Raw genomic sequence first — 20,125 nt, 5'->3', positions numbered from 1 at the left:
GACACGTCTCAGCTGCTTTGTTCACTTTTTCTCAGTTTAACCCTGAATTTTACTGGTTATGACTACAAATTCATTAACATATATTACGTTTTAATGCTACATAAAGTAAACTCACACAAACAGCTTGGCCTGATCTCCTCTCCTTACAGGAGTTAATCCTATCAGGATCTTTCTCTTTTTCAATAGGAATAATGGAAGTGCAAAATGTGGGAGATCATCTGAGACCCCCCTGTGACATGTAAAAATTAAGGTTTAAGAATAGTTCTCCACACAGGAGGGAAGATTTCAAAGCCTCATCCATCCCAAGGTGGATGCTAAGTGAGGAGGGCAGTGGAATTGGTGACTGGTTTCTGCACGAGTTCTGCTTGTAGTGAGGAGGGAGAGAAAAATCATACAGAGAGAAATAAAGGAAATTTGCACTTATTTATCCCCAAACATCCATTTTGCTTGTGATGGGTGAGTATTTAATCATCCAGTGTCTGCCCAACCCCGTGTTTCTAAAAACTGCAAGTTTTGAGATGCTTTTATTTTGGTACCCCAAGGACCCAATCACTCACCCTGAATCATCTTTGCAGCATGAGAGCGGGCCAGTGCCCAAACTACAATTCCTCAGAACCTGGGTTTTTTGGGTCGGTTTTTTTTGGTTGGTTTTTTTTTCAGATGCTGGGATGGAAAATCTCAAACAGGGCTTGCATCTCCCTCTGATAATGCACTGTCATGCTGGGGAGGGCACGAGAAAAAGGTCCTTGGGCATCTCAAGCTTGGGACAGAGTTCTGGCTTCCTCCTGGTGCTGGAAAGGTGGTCAAGAGGGGAGGTGTACTCAGCACTGGTGAGGTTGCACCTTGAACACTGCATTCAGTTCTGGGCACCTCACCATAAGGACACAGAGGTGCTGGAGGGAAGCTTCAGAAGTTGGTTCAGTCTGGAAAAGAGGAGGCTGAGAGGAGACTTTATCAGTCTCATCACCTACCTCAGGAGACTGAAGCGAGGAGGGAGACAGTCTCTTCTTGGTGGAGTGTGATAGGACCAGAGGAAATGGATGCAAACAACACCAGAGAAGGTTTGGGCTGGATATTAGGAAACAATTTTTTCTCTGAAAGGGTTGGCAGGCACTGGAACAGTCTGCGCAGAGCAGTGGTGGAGTCACCAAACCTGGAGGTATCTAAACAGTGTATGGATCTGGTCCTAAGGGACATGGCTTAGTGGTGAACTTACAGTGTTGGTCAAAGTTTGGATTGGGTGATCCTGAAAGTCTCTTCCAAGCAAAGACATTCTGTGATTCTGTGGAAGTGACCCTGCATTGCCAGCTCATCCCACCCAGCACTGGCTCCAGCTGTTTTGTGCATTACTGTAAAGGGGAAGGACAGTTCTCCTTCACAGAAAAACCCAGTCAGGACTTGCACAAAAAAGCACCTGACGTGGGGGAGGAAAACACTATATAAATCAAGCTCATCAGAGTGCAGGGCCCTGCAGCAATCAAGCAGCTGTTTTCCGGAGGTAAGTGGGATGGAGGAACACTTCTCCCCCCTTTCCTACTTTAACCAAAAGCCACGGTGCAAGTGGGGAGCGAGGTTCATGCTAGGAAAGTGAGAGCAAAGAGGAAGCTACCTGAGATGTCATCTCAGAGGCAAGAGTGGTGGGGTGCAGCTGATCATTCCTCCAACTTTTCTCTTTCCCTTCATTTTTCTTTTTCCCACCTCTCCCCCATCCCATTCCCATCCCTGAGGCAGCAGCACCATGTGCTGAAGCAACGGGTGCATCCACAACCCCCTCACCTCCCCTAATCCCCAGAGCATCTCTGTCCCTGGACATGTAGGGGAAGTATACAATAAGGCAGCTAATCTAATGGAGAAATGGTTTGGTTTCCTCTCCCAGGGCTGTCAGACAGATGAACTCTCTCCTCTCCTTTGCCATGCTGTTTGCTTGGGGTAAGTGTCCTCACTTGCAGCAGTCCCAGGGCTCTCCATGCAGTTACACCATCGAAAGCAGGACCAGACTGGTGCTTCCTTCATCTGCCCCCTTTTAACCCCCTCTCCAAAATGCACAGCAACTCTCCGGCACTGAGCCAGGGACATGTTTCCTCTCCATTGTCCCTGCTTGTTTTTTAAGACATCAGCAGCCTGGTTTCAGTGGGGGGAGCTGGAGGGACAGGGATGCTGTTGAGGAGCCAGCTGTCAGGGTGAGCCCAAATGATTTTCCCCACAGGTTTGTCCCCAGCTCATGGAAACCTCTGGAATCTGCAGGAGATGATCACAAAGGTGACGGGGAGGAACGCTTTGCTGCACTACTCCTTCTACGGCTGCTATTGTGGCTTGGGTGGCAAAGGGAAGCCCAAGGACCCCACGGACAAGTAAGACCCTGCTTAAAAACCACCCTGCCCCAACACATCATAGACTCACAGAATCCCAGGCTGTTTTGGGTTGGAAGTCCATCCAATCCCATGCCCCCTGCCATGTGCAAGGGACACCTCCCCACCAGCCCAGGGTGCTCCAAGCCCCTTCCAACCTCAACACTGCCAGGGATGGGGCAGCCACAGCTTCTCTGGGAAACCTGGGCCAGGGGCTCAGCACTGAACAATTGAACTGAACCTCACACTAAACAATTTCTTCCCCATGTCCAACCTCAGTCTCCCCTCTCCCAGTTCAAAGCCATTCCCCCTCATCCCATCCCTCCAGGCCCTTGTCCCAAGTCCCTCCACAGCTTTCCTGGAGCCCCTTTCAGGCACTGGAAGGTGCTCTAAGGTCTCCCTACTGTAGTCTTCTCTTCTCCAGGCTGAACAACATCCTTGCATGGCTTTAAATTTGAGGGGTAGGGGGATAAAAAGAAAACACCAAACCCCAAAGCCTTGAGCTCCCATACAGGTGCTGCCAGCTGCATGATTACTGCTACAACAAACTCCTTTCCTACCACTGCGATGCCAAGAAGCAAAGTTATCACTACAGCTGGTGGGGTGGCAGCCCCTCCTGCAGTAAGTAGGACCATGTCAAAGGGGGTGACCCCCAAGAAGCCCAGGGTGACCTTGGGTTTACTTCTGCCTACAGGTGAGGTCTCCTGGTGTGGACAGCTCTCCTGCGAGTGCGACCGCAGCCTGGCACTCTGCCTGAAGAGAAACCTGGGGAGTTACAACAAACGCTACCACTTCTATCTCAAGCACCTGTGCAGGTGATGGGAGCTGGGATGTGGGACAGGAGCACACTCAGGGGTCCTGCATCCCCACTCCTCTTCCCTGTCCCTGTCTGCACAGCCCGTGTCAGTACTGCTCCTGTCAATTCAATCAGTGTGAAAATAAACAATGTGCTTTAGCTACACTGGTCCTCTGCGAGCAGCTGCTGGGTAGTAAAATCCCAGTAATCTCCTCCCCAAACACACCCCAAACTTTGGGAAAACTCTGTCCTTAGCCCCTGCGTCACAACCCATGGGAAAAAGGGGAGGTTTGGCCAGCAAGGAAAGGGGCGTAGGCATAAAAACATTTTTGGGACAGACAAGTCATTTCAGTGCTTCCAGTTTGGAGCTCACGGGCTGGACACAGAGGGCAGAGCTCTCCCCAGAAGGAGGGGCTGGCAGCGAGGAATCGGTGAGCGGCTCCCACCTTTTCACCCCACTGCTGGATGGGATGGCTGAATTGCTGCTGAGGGACTAAAAATGCAGGGGGTGTGTCAGGAGGAGGCAGCAGGAATGCTGCTTCCTTCTGTTTTCTCTGAAGTGTCCATTGCTTTCAGATAAAAACTCGGCTGGTAGGTTGTAGCTGAGGGGGGATTGCTGCTCTGCTGCTGCAAAGTAATGCCTCAGGTGGCAGAAGTGGTGGGATGGGAGGTAGGAGATGCTTGGGTGGCGGGACAGCTTGAGAAAGCACTTGCTTTCAGCCAAGAGGCAGTGACACAGAGGCAAGAGTGCATGGCTGGCTTTCTCCCTCCACATTTTGGGCCTATCTCACATGATTTCAGAAGGACAAGGCTTACATGGCAGCAGCTGTCAACTGGCCATGCTGCCTGGCTGAGTCTGTCCTCTGCTGCTCCTCCCAGGGCCAGGTGAGAGGAAGATGATGGTCCTACTGATACTGGCAGTGCTGCTTACTTGCAGTAAGTGCAGCTGTTCCTCAGGGATACTTGCACCAATCTGGAGAGCATTCCCAACCCTCCTGGGGAGACTCCCAGCAAAGCCTTCCTCTCCTTCCCCTGGGCCTCATTTCTGTAGATAACTTGCAAAAAACACATTTTCTGGTCACTCTAGGTGGGGTCATGGCTCATGGGAAGCCCTCGCGCACATACCCACCAGGACTGGAGGGAAGCACTGTAGGAAATCTGACCGCCCAAGGCTGCTACTCGGGATGGGGCAGCAGCGGCATAACCAAGGCTTCAATGGACCGGTACAGGCAATGCTGCCTAGGAGGGCTAGTGGTGGCCCCAGGAGGGCTAATGCTGGTCCCAGGGTAGCCTAGCAGCATCCTTTGCAGTTTTGCAAATTGCAGGCCAGGCAATGGGCAGCAAAAAGCAGGACTTAGGACGAGAGGTGGCATTCACGCCCAAGTCCAGCCCTGGTGTCAGTGGGACTGGGTCAGTAACAATGTCCTGAAGCCAAAGGGGTGGCATGGGTGGGCAAGGGCTCTTGGAGAGGTTGCCCGGAGCATCAGAAAAGAGGCTTGGTGTGGGAATAGGCTGGAAGGAAGCAGGTCCTGGATGATTTCGAGGAAGAAGAGGATGCAGATGCTGGTGGCTCTTCCCACCCAGATCACAGAGGCTATTTCAAATACGTCTGAGGCAGCTGGTGCCCTGTTTAGGATGAGGCCAGCCTGTCCTTCTCCCCGCAGGTGCTGCCGGCTCCGTGCCTGCTGCTACGCCAAGCTGGCTGCACGGCGTTGCCGCCCGGGACCCACACAGCCCCTCTCAGCACCCAGGGCAAGAATCCCCACTTGCAGTGAGTCCCCACAGCCGTGGTCTGGGATACCCATTTCCCAGATCATCTCCCTCCTTCATGATGCCCCTTTCCTAGGGCAGAACCTCAGGGATCTTTCCAAACAGGAGGTCTCAAGAAGCGATTTCTCTCTGCAGGGTCTGGGACCTGGTGCCAGCGCGGTGCCTGCAGATGTGAGCAGAGAGCTCAGCTCTGCCGGGCGAGGGGCCGGGGGCTGCTCCGCCCCCCCAGCAAGTGCCAGGGACGAGTCGTGAGGTGCTGAAGCCAAAAAAAAAAAAAAAAAACAAAAAAACCAAATAAGTAAATAAAAAAAAAGTATATCAAAGCATGCATTGAAGCAAAAAGGTTTCTTGCGAAACCACCTCCATGCTGATAAGCACAAAAGGGACGGCGAGGTGCGGGGAGTGTTTCCCAACCCTGGTGAGTCTCCTTCCTCCTTGGGGCTTTGGTTTTGATTGGGTTTGGTTTTTTTGGCTTTGACATGAGGACAACAAACCGCCCATGAAGCTGAGTCATTATACACTGGATCGGAGGAGGGAGAGCAGTGCAGATGAGATGGTTCAGCGCAGAAAAACAAGGGAGGGGTGGACAACTGCACCTTGTCGTTGCAAAGGACGAGATGAAAACCAGCACAAGCTCCTCCACGGACACCCATTTCCCCTTGGCTCAAGCCCCCCGCGCAGCCTTTCATCTCCCTCCGTTTCTGCTTTGCTGCAGATTCTCTTCTGTTGTTCCAAAATAAAACCAGTGAGCATAAGCCATCCATCCTCCGTGTGACGTGACTCAGCTGAGCCCAGCAGACACCCCTTGCAGCCAGTGAGGAGAACCTAACTTCTTAGTGAGGCTTCCCGTTGAAATACCCAGAGGAAAAAAACAAACAAAAAAAACCCCCAGACCAACCAGATGTGAGCAGCAGACTCGAGAGACCTTTTCAGACTTCACCTCCAAAGCCTGCAAGTTAGTGAGGTAGCACAGAAAATGAGGACCTCTTGTGTCCTGTGGCAACATTTCCAAATGATTTCAGAGGCCACATTGCCTTGTTTGTCCGTGGTTTCACCAGCTGCGACAACACGGAGAGATACACATTGCTGGAATGGGAAAAAAAAATTTAAAAAGCCCCTTTGCAGATTCTAAAATTTCAGGCTACTTCATCAGCAGCTTAAGGCACAAATAACCAGAGTGTGGAGCAACTGGTCAGGGAGGTGATCCAGAATGCTCCTGCTGTCTGCACTGCCCACCAGTACCATCCCCTTTTTGCAGGAGAGGTAGGAGTCAGTCCACTGCACCTGAGAAGTGATGCCCCTGCACCCCTGAGCTGCTAAGCCCCCAAGCCTTCCGGCTCTGAAAATTTGCAGCTGCTCCTGAGACAGAGCAATCAAAGGCGGCGCAAAGGGGCTGCGGGAGGGCCGGGCGCTGGCAGCCTTTGCCGTAACGACAGGGTGGCCGGGAGTTTGCTCTTCCCTCACCCTCAACACAGAGCAAAACAGATTTCTCACCGGAAAAGAATGTTTTTGGCCCATTCTGTAACAACCCCGAGTGCATCCCCTCGGAAAAAGCAGCTCAGGCTGTGCCTGGTTCCCCCCATCCCTGGGCATCCCCATGGAGCAGGTTTTGTGCCCAAAAGGGTTAACTCCCAGGGAGGTCTCAGTGGTGCAACCCCCCTGAGGCTCAGCAATGAAATTTTAACCACAGAAACAGCAACAAAATGCTATTTCCCCGGGGCGTGATACCTCCGGGCATCAGCAGCTGTAATTCCCACCCGAAGTGAAGTCAACGGCAGCAGGAAATACGCCTTAAATCAGAAATACTTCCCTCCAGCTATAAGCCAGGGACCAAGCTCAACCATCCTCCTCATCTATCAGTATTGAGTCCTGGGGGACAGGAGGAAGAAGCAGGCAGCCCTTTGCCCAGCAGTTGCTGATTGCAAGGCACAAATCAAGGATCAAATCCTGGTCGAGATGGGAAAAAGGTGATCACAGAGACAGATTGCAGGCCAAGATGAGCTGAAATGCACCCTCCCGTTTAAATTTTGGATGAATTTTAACTCCCTAGGTATTCTCCTGGCTGTACAGCTCTGTTCACACAGAGCTCTGAGTACCCAGCTGTTGGTTTAGATACTGCAGCTCCTCAGTGCCCTGCAATAAATTGGGCTGCAAAATTGTGTTTTGCATATGGTGGAAGAGAAGCAAAAGCCTCACTCTCACGGGTGTGTGTGTGTGTATTTATGCCATGTGAGTGCTATTTCACATTTGGAGATAAAGACTACTGCAAACCTGCTGCAGGGGGGGGAGTTGGAGTGGAGGGTGCACCACCCGGCAGCTCAGCCAATTTGATTATTCCCCACTAGTGATAAAAACTGGCTGCAGGCTGAGGAAATCTGGAATAGTGGCAAGCCCTAGTTTAGCTAATTAACTTGATGCCATCCCAGAGGTCTATTTAAATTAGCCCAGAGGGCTGATGAGGCAAATAGCAGAAAGGGGAACAGATTTTGCTCTGGTCTAATATGAGTTCCCTTTTCTCAGAGTCTCTCCTGTTTCCACAAAAGTCACATCCTTGTTCCCTGCCTCAGTTTCCCTCTCAAGAACAGGGGATTTCCTCCCCCTGGTTCTTTGGTCACAGTGGGGTTCTGCCTGCAAAGCACCATATGGCACCTGCAATCTCTGCCAGAAGAAAACTGCTGGGATGCCTGCTCAGCATCACCTGTTTAATTAGAGATTCTCTCCAAGAAAAAGACATAACCATCCTCTTTTTTCACCCTTCCATTATACACCACTTTTATTTTTTTTTTCCTTATCTTGATCCTTGCCTTATCTTGCTTTTTCATAAATTGGACCAGATGCTTCATGCAGAGGTCCATGAGTACCACCTGCTCAAAAATCTAACAGTCATCTAAGATGAAAACGGTTCCTGTTCTCCCTCAAGTTCTGTTTTGTTCCAGAAAGTTTTGGGATGCCAAGACACCCAGAGCGATGAACTCAACCCCGCTCATCCCAGCCCACCCAAACCTCCCCTGCAAAGGGCACCCCTCAGCTGGGGCCTATAGCAGTGCTGAGAGGCTTGTGCACACAGCAACATGGTGAGGATTGTCAATATTTGCCCACTTCAGGTTCTCCAAAGGAGGGGCCCCACCAAGTACGCACTCAGTGGCCATAAAAGGTGCAGCCAGTGGCTTTATCTTGTGCCTTGCCTGCATCAGATCTCCTAAGGATCTCATCCCTCACTGCAGACACCCTCACCAGCTCCATGGCCTCATGAGCCTCCATGGAGACACCTCCCATGTTAATGCCATCTCCAGAAAATGTGTTCTTCATGCCTTCAGGGTCGGTGTCCTAAAATGAAGGCAGTTCAAAGGTATCTTCTCTACTTCAGCATTAAGGGCTCCTGCCCAATTCCATTAAGCATTTGACCATGAATTACAGAATGGTTTGGGTTGGAAGGATCCTTAAAGATCATTCAGTTCCAAGCCTCCTCCATGGGCAGGGACACCTTCCAGTAGCCCAGATTGCTCCAAGCCCCATCCAACCTTCAACACTGCCAGGGGTAGGGCAGCCACAGCTTCTCTGGGAAACCTGTTCCACCCAAATTCTCACCACCTTCAAATCAAAGAATTTCTTCCTAATACCCAACCTCTATCTTCCTTCTTCAAGTTTTAATCCATTTCCCCTTGTCCTCTCCCTATACCCCCATATCAAAGCCCCAGCTTTCTTGTAGCCCCTTCAGATATTGGAAGGTTGCTCTGTGCTCACCTGGGAGCCTCCTCTTCTCCAGGCTGAACAATCCCAACCCCTCAGCCTGGCTTCACAGGGAGGTGCTCAGCCCTATGACCATTTGAGTGGCTCTCCTCTGTACATGTTCCAGAAGCTCTGTGTCCTTCATGAGCAACATTCCTTCCCCTTCCTCACACTTCCTACTGTAAATGTATCTTTATAACTGCTTTCTCCTTTTACTCATTTTCTGTGCCACGGGAGGGCCTTGGGATGAGAGGAGTGCTGGGATGGAGCTGGTGAAGCCAGTGCTGCATCCCAAGGTCTGTGCCTGCAAACAGGTTCTGCTCCAAGCAGCAACAGGAACGATAACACAGCTCCCCACAAGCATAAACCACCCCTCTTTTATACAGCACTGGAATGACCCAATTTCCCCTCCTTTCAGCCAATTTTCCACAGCTCGTAAGAGCTGGCAGGTGGACATTTGCCTCACATTCCCAGGAAGGGTTCAGGTTGTGCAGATGTTAAATTAATCAAAAAGTTTTGCCTTCTAACCCCCCCCCCACAAATACACTTGCACAATTCAGCTGGTGCATCTTTGCAAATTTTATTGCCCTCAGCATCCAAAAACCAGAGGTTTGGTTTGGTAAGAGGAGCAAGTGCTCTGCTGAGAGTCCACAGGGGGAAAAGATGAAAACTCTGGTGTAGTTTCAACAGATTCCAACAGAAAAGGGATCCATGAGCACTGCAGATGTGGCTGCCAGGGATGAGGCAATTTCTGCTGCTGTTCAGACTCTGCAGTTGAGGAGAAGGTGTGAAATAAACCTAAAGGCAGCCCCCTGGGAAGGAATGGGGCACACCAGAAACTGAGCAGCAGAAGCAGAAAAAAACACTTTGTCAGGCCAGTAAGCTCCAGGGTATCAGTCAGAACCTGACCAAATTCTAAAAAACTTCCAGTTCAGCTGAACTTCTTACCTGCAGGGACAGGATTTGGAAAAAAGTAAGCCTGGGAAAGACGACAGTGGTAGATAGGATGCAGGAAAAGCAGCTTTCCACATAGTTCTACCATTGTACACACCTTCAGGAGGTCAACAGCAACCCAAACAGTCCAGCAGCAGTCAGAGTGCACTCCTGACCCACTCCCTGCTGTAAACCTCCAAGATGTAAGATAGCAATAAACATTAATCCTCCCCAAACCCTAAGGGAACACATAGGACTTATTGTCCTATGACAGCATATTACAAAGCAAGCTTAACTCCACCGAAGAGTAAACATGAGCTATGAATCATGACCTCTTTGCTTATTCCTTGCCTCCCTTTCCTCCTGGCAAAGAAAATCCACGACCTGTTTTAGGAAGCAAATTCTCTGCAGAAAAGAAAGTTCCCTGAGGAATGCTGCATAAGGGTTCCCTAAAATAAAACACACATTGAAAAGTTAGGTGGGAATTTCAACAGCTACAGGAACAAACTACAAAAGACAGAATGAAATTTTTAACATCTTTGGATACAAATCGTTGTGCAGGTACAAAGCTACCCTTGCAAAAAATAAAGATAACTTGACTAGTCTAACAAGACTTAGGAGCCCAGTACATTAAGACATTGGTTTAATCATATAACACTTGGAAATTAAAGCTTTTTCAGCCACATATTTGGTTAAGGATATCTGAGGCCACAAGCTGAAGGACAGCCCCTCTCTGCTGTTTAAGACATCTATGGGACAACTCCCTCCACAGTTCTCCAGGCTTGGAGCCTAATAATCCTCTTACTTAAGAAATACTACTCAGACTTCCCTCCACAAGAGTTACTCACACCTACCACTGGCATTTGGAGCAGCACTTCACACACTGCTTTACTCACCAGACACTGTGTCCCACCATAAAGCCCAAGAGCTGCTTTGTGTGACTTTATCTCTGCCAAGCTCATTACAGGAACAAAAGGAACTTCTTTACCAACCCTAAGCCTGTTCTACACCCCCAGTACTTAAGAGTAGAACTCCTTTCTTTTATTCTTCAAACAATCTTGATAAGCAGTACTGGAACATATGGAGAAGTACTAGCTCTGATCTTGGCAGTTCATTCAAAAAAGGCATTTATATTTCCATGCAAATCTAGAAAACATGGAAAGGCAGCATGGAATATTTTCAAAAGCAATGTTCCTTACTATCAAAAACCATCTATTTTGCCTCTGCCCTGGCTGATGAGGTGTCTCCTGTTATCTATTGTGTGTGCAAGTGCACATGTGCTTTCTTCATGCTTAGTGCTTGACAGAAGTCCAAAAACCTGAGTGAAGCTAAAACACAGCAAGCCATAAATTGGAGGCCAAGTACTACACTCATAACACTTCAGTCCAAGTCCCCAGTCCTATAGCAAAAGGGATCACATGATCCAAGCTGTACATTCTACAGTATTCACTGACCTTACCAAAGAGGAATTTTAAATGAAAAAAATATCCTACTGTGGAAAAAGTTTGATTTATGAAGAGTGAAGTAGGCAGAGTTCCCAGTGATCACTGCTACTTGGAAGCTTGTTCCCAGGACTCTCAATCCTTTGGATATACTAATTTCATTTGTGGACTAAAGACTATCAAGTTCCTGACTTGGCCTAAAGCTCTGGATTAGCCCAAAAGCTCCAGAGTACAGCAAAGGAGATGAAATTTCAGATGTGCAAGTAACAATGCTCAACAGAAGGCTCACACTTGCTCACATTGTATTTTACCACCTCATTAGACTTCACCAGATTGGATGAATAATCTCTGCAGCCTCAGTAGTCCACTGGTATTGAATTTTTTTCCTCAAAATGTCTCAGCAGTTGGCAAACAAGCCAATCTCAAAGTGAGGAAGAAGCAAGCATGAAGCAATCCCATTCTCCCTTCATGTACAAACCCACTCCTGAAACAGCCCAGTGCAACAACAACACAGCAGTTTTAGAAAGATCAAAACTCAGCACTGCATCCTTGCATGAGGCAAAAAGAAGAATCTTGTGTTTAATACAGTGTTTGCCAACACCTTGCTTTGGATAGGATTCTGGGATTCTGTTCCCTTACTTATTTCAATTTAAATAGAAGAAGAAAAAAAAAAAGTTCCTGAGTTGAGAATGGTTAAGCTTTCCCTCACAGCAAGGTAAAATTAGCTCTTCCAAGCATAACCAAGTAAAAAGTTGTTATGAAAAAACCATAATCTAACCACAAGAGATCTCAAAACAAATTTGATGCTGCTGTGTGAAGAAAAAGTTCTCACCTTCATCTCACTCCAAAATTTATAAAACCAGGTCTCTACTGTTCATTAAGTTCAAGCAACTCTTCTCACACACAGGCTGATGCAGAATTATTGAATAACTGTTCACCACAAAACCAAAGAAACAGAAAATTCACCTCTGCTTAGAGATCTCCACAGAAAGAGGTTGTAGGACAACAGTGGGTGCTTGGAAATTTGCTTCAGGGGAATTTTACCTTTGTCAGTTTTATTTGCTTTTCTCACCAGGGCACTCAGAACACATTCAGTCATATGTTTAGAGCTGCCATGGCCTTCACCAAGGTGACCTGGTTGTTTGAGTCCGTGTCTCTACTGCTGTTGTCTGTGCAGTCACTCTGGGTGCCCAGGACCCTTTGTCGGTGCCTTTCTTCCTGCCGCTTCTTCTTTTCTAACCGCTGCTGTTCCTTCTTCTGTTTTTTTGACACCTGAAAGGGAAGGACGAAAAAAGAGTTGAAAACACACGTTTTCATCTCAGTTGGGGGAAAAAAAAAACACTGGAAAGGAGACAAGGAGATATCAAAGCAGTTTGTTGTTACAAACGACTTATCTGTACTTTATTTTGTGTTATTTGGGGAAGAGTGGTACATGTCACTAATCAGTGAGCTTTGCATTAGAGAAGTCACAGCTGAAGCAGCAACAACATCTGATATGCAGCAGCTCTTTTTAATTCAAAGGAAAAGATAGCTGCTGATAAAGCAATCCTAAGCATTCCCCTCATCGTTAAAGGATGTGTAAACCACCCTCCACCTACCTTTGGGTTTCTGCCAGCTCGGTTCTCTTCAGCAGCCCTAGCCTGTCCTTTGCTGTTTTCCACTTCATCTTGATGCAAATGCTCATTTCCAAAGATCCTTGAACCAGTTCCATTTGCTTCCCACAGGGTTCCACTACACGGATTCTGATCTTGGCTCTGGGGATCACACTGCTCCTCAGCACCTACCAACAGCAAAGGTTTTTCTTAGATACACTCCACCCAGAAGCTGTCTCACTGTCAGCCCTTTCCTTTTTCCAGACTATAGAAAAGTGGTGTAGGTTTTGGTTTTTTTTCTTTTGGAGAGTGCCCTGACTAACAACCTTCCTGAGGCAGCACAACCAAAAGCAAGCTTCAACTGCTCCTGTCCCTCTTGAACTACTGTCTAGAGAGAACACTGACATCAGACTGACTCTTCTGAAGCACCAGGTGACACACTCCACATACTTACCAATTCTTTCAATTTCCTTCACTTGAAAGATGGCAAATATTGCAGATTCTATGTTGTAGTCTTCCACTTCCAAGATCCTGCTTATTAAATCAATGTCCTGTCCACAAGAGAAAGATAACACTGAAGAGAGTTCAAATCACTGATGTACATTCATTTAACAACCACCTGCACTGCCAAGAAGGGGTTGCTGCCTGCTTTTATGACCTTTCAATTAGCCTGGATTCCATGTCTGAAAAAGCTGAGGGAGAAAATCTGAAATTCCTGAAGATACCAGGAAAAAGGAATACTCTCTTTCAGCATAGCTGTTACACTCCTGACTCCTGTTCTATACATCTGTCCAGTGCAAGAAGCAGATGCAGGAAACACACAGGCATGGACAGCAGCTAAGATCTGCAAAGTATCAGGTCACTGGTGATGTTCCATTACAGATATCCTCAAGGAGCTTCCAATTTTACAGAATTTGCTTCAAAGTAAATTTCCTGAGAGACTGCAAGGCAAACCTTCCAAAATCACTAGTTGTCCACACAGAATACATATTTAATCTGCATTTAAGGGTTGAGTCTTGGATGAAAAACATCCTGATTTGTGCATCCTGTACTGAAATTACCCAAGATAAGTATTTTTTAGATTTTTTCCCAGGGCTACTTTCAAGATCTGAACACTAAGCACAAAAAGGCTACTCTATACTTACTGTACATCCAGTTGCATTACAGACTTTTTGTATAGCATCTTCCATTTCAACTTCATTCTTATCTTCAAATTCACCCTTCTGTGGCTTCACTTCCTCCTCCTTATTGGAATCATTTTTGCAAAACCTCTGAAAGAAGAGCAAAGCCCAGCACATCACAGAAGGACATGCAACAATTTAATCATCATCTACTATAAAAAACAATCTGACATTGCTAAAAATTTAACTATTATGGTACAGTTTTCTCAGAAATACCCTGTGTCAAAGCATCTTGCAAGTTGTGGAACTTCCATCATCAATGACACTGTTTTCCATGATTCATACATTTCTGAGCAAGCTCTCACATCATGGAAGACCATGCACAACAATAAGCAATCACTGGTTTTTGAAGTGAGGTATTAATTTGTTCTCAATGCCACCCATTACGCAGTTGCGTGCAGAAAACCTCAAGGCACAGTTTTACTCCTTAGCACAGAAAAAAAAGATATGAAGAGGACTGATGTATCCAGCTGTTGCACTTCCATTTCCCTCCCCTTTTTCCTTTTTTGCATTGAGTTGAGGGTGCTTCAAGACACCTACAGCCCCCATCACACATCCCACTTGGGACTGATTTCCAGTCCTGTGATTTAAACACTTCACAGCCCATCTCAAGGGAGGAGGCAGCCCTAGTTACAGTGACCTTAGGGGCTTTTCTATCCCCGGTATGACACAGGAACCAAATTCTTTTCTCAATGCAAATGACAAAAGGAAATCAACCAGTAACATTCATGAATTTTATCACCCACAGCTGACTCAGACCATCTTTTCATAACCAACCTCCATCTGAAGATAGGCTGGAGCTTCAGAATCATCATTGATTCTCCTCACACTGTCATAGTGCTCTCCGTAGCGATAGGCAATGTGCAGTTCCCTCACCTTGTTTTTGTCTGTGCCTTGAATCTAAATGAAACAAATGAACCCCCAATGATCGTTTAGAATCAAATTCAGCACCATATTTTTCCAAGTATTATTTTTTTGAAGCAATGCTAGACACTGTGAGGGGAAACAAAGTAGACAGCTACATCAACCTAATAACCCAGGTGTGCCTAGAGTGACAACAGAGCTTCTGTCTCAAGGATGTTTGGAAATCAGAACACAATGTTGGGCCAGTTACATCACAACAAACAAAACACAATGGGAAAATATTTCACTGGGAAGCTCAAAACTATTTTCCACACTTTCCACATCAGCTGTTAATACTCTGATAACTCTCACAGACCCAGTTGCAGTGACTTCTTCCATTCAGGGTATGACACCTTTTTCACCTCAAATATAAGGCAAAAAGAACCCATTCAAGTTGTGACCACAGTGGAAACAGCCACCCAAAGCTTTGTTCTGCAGCTGGGACAATTTGCATGCAGAGTGGCTGTGTTTTGTTTTTAAGAAAAAGACTAACAGAAATAAAGCCAAACCATGAAAACATATTAACTCTCTGTTAATAACCAAATGTTCCTGTGCTTTGTCAGCACTAAGTGCAGCAGCTTCCATACAAAATTCCTGCTCTAAGTATTGCCTGTGCTGATGCATGAATAATTGCTACCCCTACCATCAGTGCCTCAAGCCACTAGCTAAAAGCTGCACTGCACTCCAGCTCTTGCAAGGAATGCAGAAAATCACACTGCATTTGCAGATCTCCTCTGCTTACCTGTCAAGCCAGAGTTCAAAGATCTGACAGCTCTCCCAGAGACGACATCAGTAAGCAAATGACAAGAAATGCTTGCTTGAGGGCTTCAGAATTTCCCAACCCTTTTACGTCTTTGAATCAGCTTAACCCAAGTTACAGAACTGACACCAAGTCACCTTTCAGCCACGTCTGCTGTTTGAGCTGAGTTAATGACTTCAGGTTTCACAACAGATGTTTTCCATTCATCTGCTTCACACTTGTTCAGTTTTAGAGTCCCAACTCAGCACTTGGTTATACTTCATTCCTGCCTTCTATTCTACTAAATTTTTCAACTTAGTTGGATGCATGTTGGATCTCAGTAAGGCTTATTTTAAACAGTTCTCCTCTGCTGGAGCCTAAATAGATACCTAACAAAATCCCAAAGCTCTCAAAATATTATTCTGACAATTAGCTCTAAGCAGTGAAACCTCTTTCTACATGCTCTTCCCACAATACCCTGGAAGTGTAGCTAAAAGATAGCTGCAGATAAAAAAGGCAAAAACACTGAAGAAAGGGAATAACTTTTGTTATTAAAAAAAACCCCAATAAAGTAACCTATACATCCAAGCTAGCTTGAAGCTCTAAGAAAGGTAAAAAAAGTTTTTAAAAAGTAAAGGGTGTTTAAAGGCCTAAAAAGTCCATGCAGAGATGCCCACCTCCAAAGGGGTTCTCTTAAAATGAAAGGATAACTCAGCATCTGAACCCAAGGAGCTATTCACACCATCTGCTTTAAGCATCTTGCTGCTCTGCCTCTCTGGAAATACTCTCTTTGGAACCTAGTTGAAATTATCCTGGGGCTCCAAAGCTGAGATGAGGGAGGGCAAGTATGTAGATGTATAAAAAATTAAGTTAAAAGGATGTCCTGGGTTAGTGAGGTCTAGAAAATTGTTAACATTGTCACCATGTTGCAAACCTTGACATTTGATGCCCTGATGTGGGTCAGAGACTCCTTAGGTTACAGCTGTTAACAGCTCTACTTACATCATTCTCAAGAGCCTAAGCCAACCTTTCACTGATGAGGCTACACCCAACAATGAAACTACCATCACAGCCTCTGTGCTGGAAAGGTCAAGAACAGGGAAAAAAAAGAGGTTTTTGAGGGTATATACAAAGCATTGGTCAGTGTTAACCATGCTGAGGTGAGGATCTGGTTCAAACCAGTTGGAAAACCTCAGCACCCTCAGGAACTCTCCTGCACTCCTGCAGGTCAGGCAGCTGAGTGTTCCCACTCATGGGTGTCATTGTCACAAACACTTTTCTTTTTCAAATATGTAGGTTACCTGTCTTACTGCCCGTGGCTGCCATGTAAATCAGAGTTCAAACTTGCCTGGATTCAGAAATCCACTAGGCACTGTTTCAAATGTATTTAAGACTCCACTGACAGCTTTCATCTGGTCTTTTACATTTATTACCCTGTTTAATTTATATAGTTCATTGCTTCTGCCTATAAACTTGGTCCAGAAACAACCTGGACTTGAATACAACTTCACAGATGCTCAATGAGCAGGTAGTGGACACATTCCAGTGTGGACTTGCCACAGAAAAACAACAAAAAAAGAGAGCAGGAGAGACCTGATGGATTACTTGCTCCAGTGCCCTGCTGCCAGAGGAAACCATACCCACAGGCCTGCCCAGAACCCGAATAAACACCACCTTGTGGCTTTAAAACTTTTTCCCTCTTCTCCCAGTCCAGAACCTCATTTCTCCAACTGCCAGAAACCTTCTCATTTCCAAATTCTGTGCAGAACTGGTGGACCTTCATCCCAACACACTGCAGGGGCTGCCTTGCTACACCTTCAGCTCCTCATTCCTGAACTTCGTCATACAGCTTTCCTTAAGCCTGGCTCAAATTCCTGTCAGAAAAGTCACCTCATACGTAGGGTAATGTTCAGAAATGAGCTGATTTTAAGCTAATGGCTTAAAAACAAAACCATCCTTATCTTTCAGGCACTTGTTTTCATTCCCTTTCTTCCTGGTTGAAAACTGTTTTCCTTCAAGACTGAAATGAAAACACAGCTCCACACCATGCCCAGCTACCACATGGTCTCTTGGAATAGATCAGGAAGTTTCAACGCTACTTGTACTCATGAGCTGAAAATTAGGCCAAAGGAGAGAGGTTTTTTTTCTCACCTGCCAGAGAGGAGCATTCAGCTGATGAATAACCACATTTATTTGATTGTTCCTTGCAAAGGCCACAATAGCATCATTGCCAGCAAAGGTACCAGGCTTGGACAAGTTGGCAACTAAAGGGAAAAAAAAAACCCAACAACAAACATTCAGAAGAGTTGGAAACCTCATTTCTGACATTTACAAAAGTACTAGAGGGGTAGCAAGTAACAAAATTTCAACACAAGGCCAAGAAATTCTGGAAAATCTGTGAAACAGTGACTGCTGAGGCAGGAATTTGGCAGTGACAGAAGTTAATGCACTTCAAACACAGAAACCTCTAGAAAACACAGTGCAGCCTCAGATTACACAAGGCCATCAGGTCTGTGTTAGCTTGAGAGGAAGAATGCTATGTACAAACCACCTTCATGCATCACCTACATGGTACTCATCACATCCTCCAAGCTGTCAGAGCAAAGGCTGTATCAGTCACTGCTTTGGATCTTCTGGGTTACCAGCATGCAATATTAAGTGTCAAGGAAAAAAAGAAACTCAAAGATATGAGCAAGCCTCCACCCACCAATATTCACAAGCACGTAGACCACTTTTAGTTTCTTTTGAAAACACCACTTTTCTTATTCTTTGCCTCTTTTTTTGCCTCTCTTTCCTTCTCCAAGTTTGTCCTAAATTTAAACAATTCCCAAAACTTATTACAAGCTTAATAGCTCATTTGGTTTCAGAAGCAAAAGAGACAGAAACGTAAAGTCGCTGTTTCTAAAAAACAGAGAGAAGCCCTAATATAGTTCTGGGCGGAGGAACTGTTTAGGAAGAAAGGACTCAGGTGGGATGCAAACACATTACACAACAACCCCTTCCAATGAGTGTCCTAGGGAGCCCATACCATGCTTCTCAAAGGGCACATCATCCTCCACAAAAGGCTCAAAATCCTCCCGCTGCTTTATCATGTAATCCACCGTTTCCTGGCGATGCCTGAGGTGGTTCCTGGAGTGCCCCTCCAGCTGGTCACCCAGGGCCCGAAACAAACAATTGCTACCAAAAGAGAAACCACAAGTTAAATGTGTCTAAAACACAGAGAACAGACATGCCATCAAACCAACAGCCAAGCAGCTGGTGTTAAAGGGAAAGAGCTGAACTGTTTCTGTTGTCTTCTGAACGCAAAGTAGCACCTGTCACCTGTGCTTTGGATGGCTGCTGTAATTAAAAGAACTGCTGGAAAGAACAGAAGGTTTTGAGTGAACACGGCATCATCTCCAACAGGGTAACTCAAGGGCAGTAGGAGTGCTGGGCGAAACTGTCTTTAACTGACACTGAGACAACAACAGACAGCTCAACAGTCTACTACACAATATCAGCACAGACACCTCTATCACCCAGTACTTATGGACCTTTCTATGCTCCACTAAGCAAGCCAGTGGAGCTCATCCTCCCTGGGATAAAGCTAGGACTAGCAGAGCCGTCAAACCAGGAACTGACAAACCAAGGGAGCCACCAGTCCCAGGGGACAGAGCCCTGCACAGCCACAGAGCAGACTCCTCTGGTTCCTGTGGGCTACAACGGAGAAGCCCTCATCCCTTCAGAGCATTAGCCCTACTCAATCTGGAGAGGAAAGCCCTCAGGCTCCCCAAAGCCGGGGAAGCACAAAACCCTCAGCCCCGGGGCCGGGAGGCCCCCGGAAGCACCGACCCCAGGGACGTCGCGGCGCTCACCCATCGCCCGGCACCTCCCGCAGCTTGAGGCCGAGAGCTCGGAGCTGCCTGACGAGGCCTCCTCCGCCCGAGCCGGGACCCGGTGCCGGTGGGGCGGGGGGCTGCCGGGGCCGTCGGGCCTTCCTGGCTCCGGTGCAAGCCCGGGCCTTGGCCGCCGGCTGGCGGGACATCCCCGCCGGGCGGGCACTGCGCCTGCGCCAACCAGGCCACCAGCGAGAGCAGCGCAGCTGCGGCCAGAGCGCCACCTTGGAGAACTCCTCCAGGGAGGAGGAGGAGGAGAAGGAGGAAGAGAAGGAGGAGAAGGAGAAATGGGAGGGGGTGGAGCTCGGGGGGAAACTGAGGCAGGGGTACGCAGAGGGAGCTGCGAAGGAGGGTGCAGTCAGGAGCAGCTGGCAGAAGGGTGACCCTCTCTCTGGGGAGAACAGCGTCATCAATCGTTTAACAAACAAACAAACGTGCCCGGCGCTGCCCCCGCCGTCTTCTCCGATTATAAACCCCCAGGGGTCACTTCAGCAGCTCTGCCCTTGTTGAGCACAACATGAGAGCTCTGAAGAAATTCGGAGGGGAGAAAGCTGACTGACTACCCGCGAGGTGGCACCACCAGAACGCGCCTGGCAGCAGCGCCGGCACAGGAGAGAGCGGGCTCTGCCAAAATTAATTCATAGAGATACAGAATGGTTTGGGTTGGAAGGGTCCTTAAAGATCATCCAGTTCCACCCCCTTCCATGTAGAGGGACACCTCCCACCAGCCCAGGTTGCTCCAGCCCCCATCCAACCTTCAACATTGCCAGGGATGGGGCAGCCACAGCTTCTCTGGGCTGCCTGGGTTGGCTCAGCA

At 47.3% G+C, this 20,125-nt stretch overlaps 3 protein-coding genes across 7 annotated transcripts; 2 read left to right on the top strand and 1 right to left on the bottom strand.

Moving 5' to 3' along the window:
• The first annotated feature begins 1,407 nt into the window (after positions 1-1,407).
• Positions 1,408-3,305, top strand: LOC139806996 (basic phospholipase A2 homolog blK-PLA2-like). Of its 3 annotated transcripts, none has more exons than XM_071767405.1 (5): positions 1,408-1,498; positions 1,877-1,929; positions 2,207-2,351; positions 2,863-2,969; positions 3,043-3,305. In XM_071767405.1, the coding sequence occupies exons 2-5, from the start codon at positions 1,890-1,892 to the stop codon at positions 3,165-3,167; spliced, it is 417 nt and encodes a 138-aa protein (XP_071623506.1). In that variant the 5' UTR covers positions 1,408-1,498; positions 1,877-1,889; the 3' UTR covers positions 3,168-3,305. The 3 variants fall into 3 exon arrangements, with proteins under 3 accessions (XP_071623506.1, XP_071623504.1, XP_071623505.1); XM_071767403.1 differs by having other exon boundaries at positions 2,845-2,969; XM_071767404.1 differs by lacking the exon at positions 1,408-1,498 and having other exon boundaries at positions 1,798-1,929; positions 2,845-2,969.
• Positions 3,306-3,476: 171 nt separating this feature from the next.
• On the top strand, positions 3,477-5,557 carry LOC139806997 (phospholipase A2 crotoxin basic chain-like). Its single transcript, XM_071767406.1, has 6 exons — positions 3,477-3,575; positions 4,024-4,080; positions 4,232-4,367; positions 4,809-4,915; positions 5,050-5,167; positions 5,399-5,557. The coding sequence occupies exons 2-6, from the start codon at positions 4,041-4,043 to the stop codon at positions 5,415-5,417; spliced, it is 420 nt and encodes a 139-aa protein (XP_071623507.1). The 5' UTR covers positions 3,477-3,575; positions 4,024-4,040; the 3' UTR covers positions 5,418-5,557.
• A 3,652-nt stretch (positions 5,558-9,209) lies between these two features.
• OTUD3 (OTU deubiquitinase 3) lies at positions 9,210-19,489 on the bottom strand. 3 transcript variants are annotated; one of them, XR_011730432.1, is made up of 9 exons: positions 19,288-19,488; positions 18,462-18,610; positions 17,585-17,697; positions 14,569-14,691; positions 13,756-13,881; positions 13,065-13,161; positions 12,617-12,798; positions 12,063-12,290; positions 9,210-9,591 (listed from the first exon to the last, which is right to left on the bottom strand). XR_011730432.1 is itself a non-coding variant. In XM_071767394.1 (8 exons), exons 1-8 carry the CDS (start codon positions 19,455-19,457, stop codon positions 12,114-12,116), a joined length of 1,137 nt encoding a protein of 378 aa, XP_071623495.1. In that variant the 5' UTR covers positions 19,458-19,489; the 3' UTR covers positions 9,210-12,113. The 3 variants fall into 3 exon arrangements, 2 of the variants coding, with proteins under 2 accessions (XP_071623495.1, XP_071623494.1); XM_071767394.1 differs by having other exon boundaries at positions 9,210-12,290; positions 19,288-19,489; XM_071767393.1 differs by lacking the exon at positions 14,569-14,691 and having other exon boundaries at positions 9,210-12,290; positions 19,288-19,489.
• Between the last annotated feature and the right edge of the window lie 636 nt (positions 19,490-20,125).

The sequence above is a fragment of the Heliangelus exortis genome, chromosome 23 (genome assembly GCF_036169615.1).
Source record: "Heliangelus exortis chromosome 23, bHelExo1.hap1, whole genome shotgun sequence".
Lineage (NCBI taxonomy): Eukaryota > Metazoa > Chordata > Aves > Apodiformes > Trochilidae > Heliangelus > Heliangelus exortis.
The sequence above is the reverse complement of the archived record's forward strand: the minus strand, read 5'-3'. Positions and strand labels throughout refer to the sequence as shown.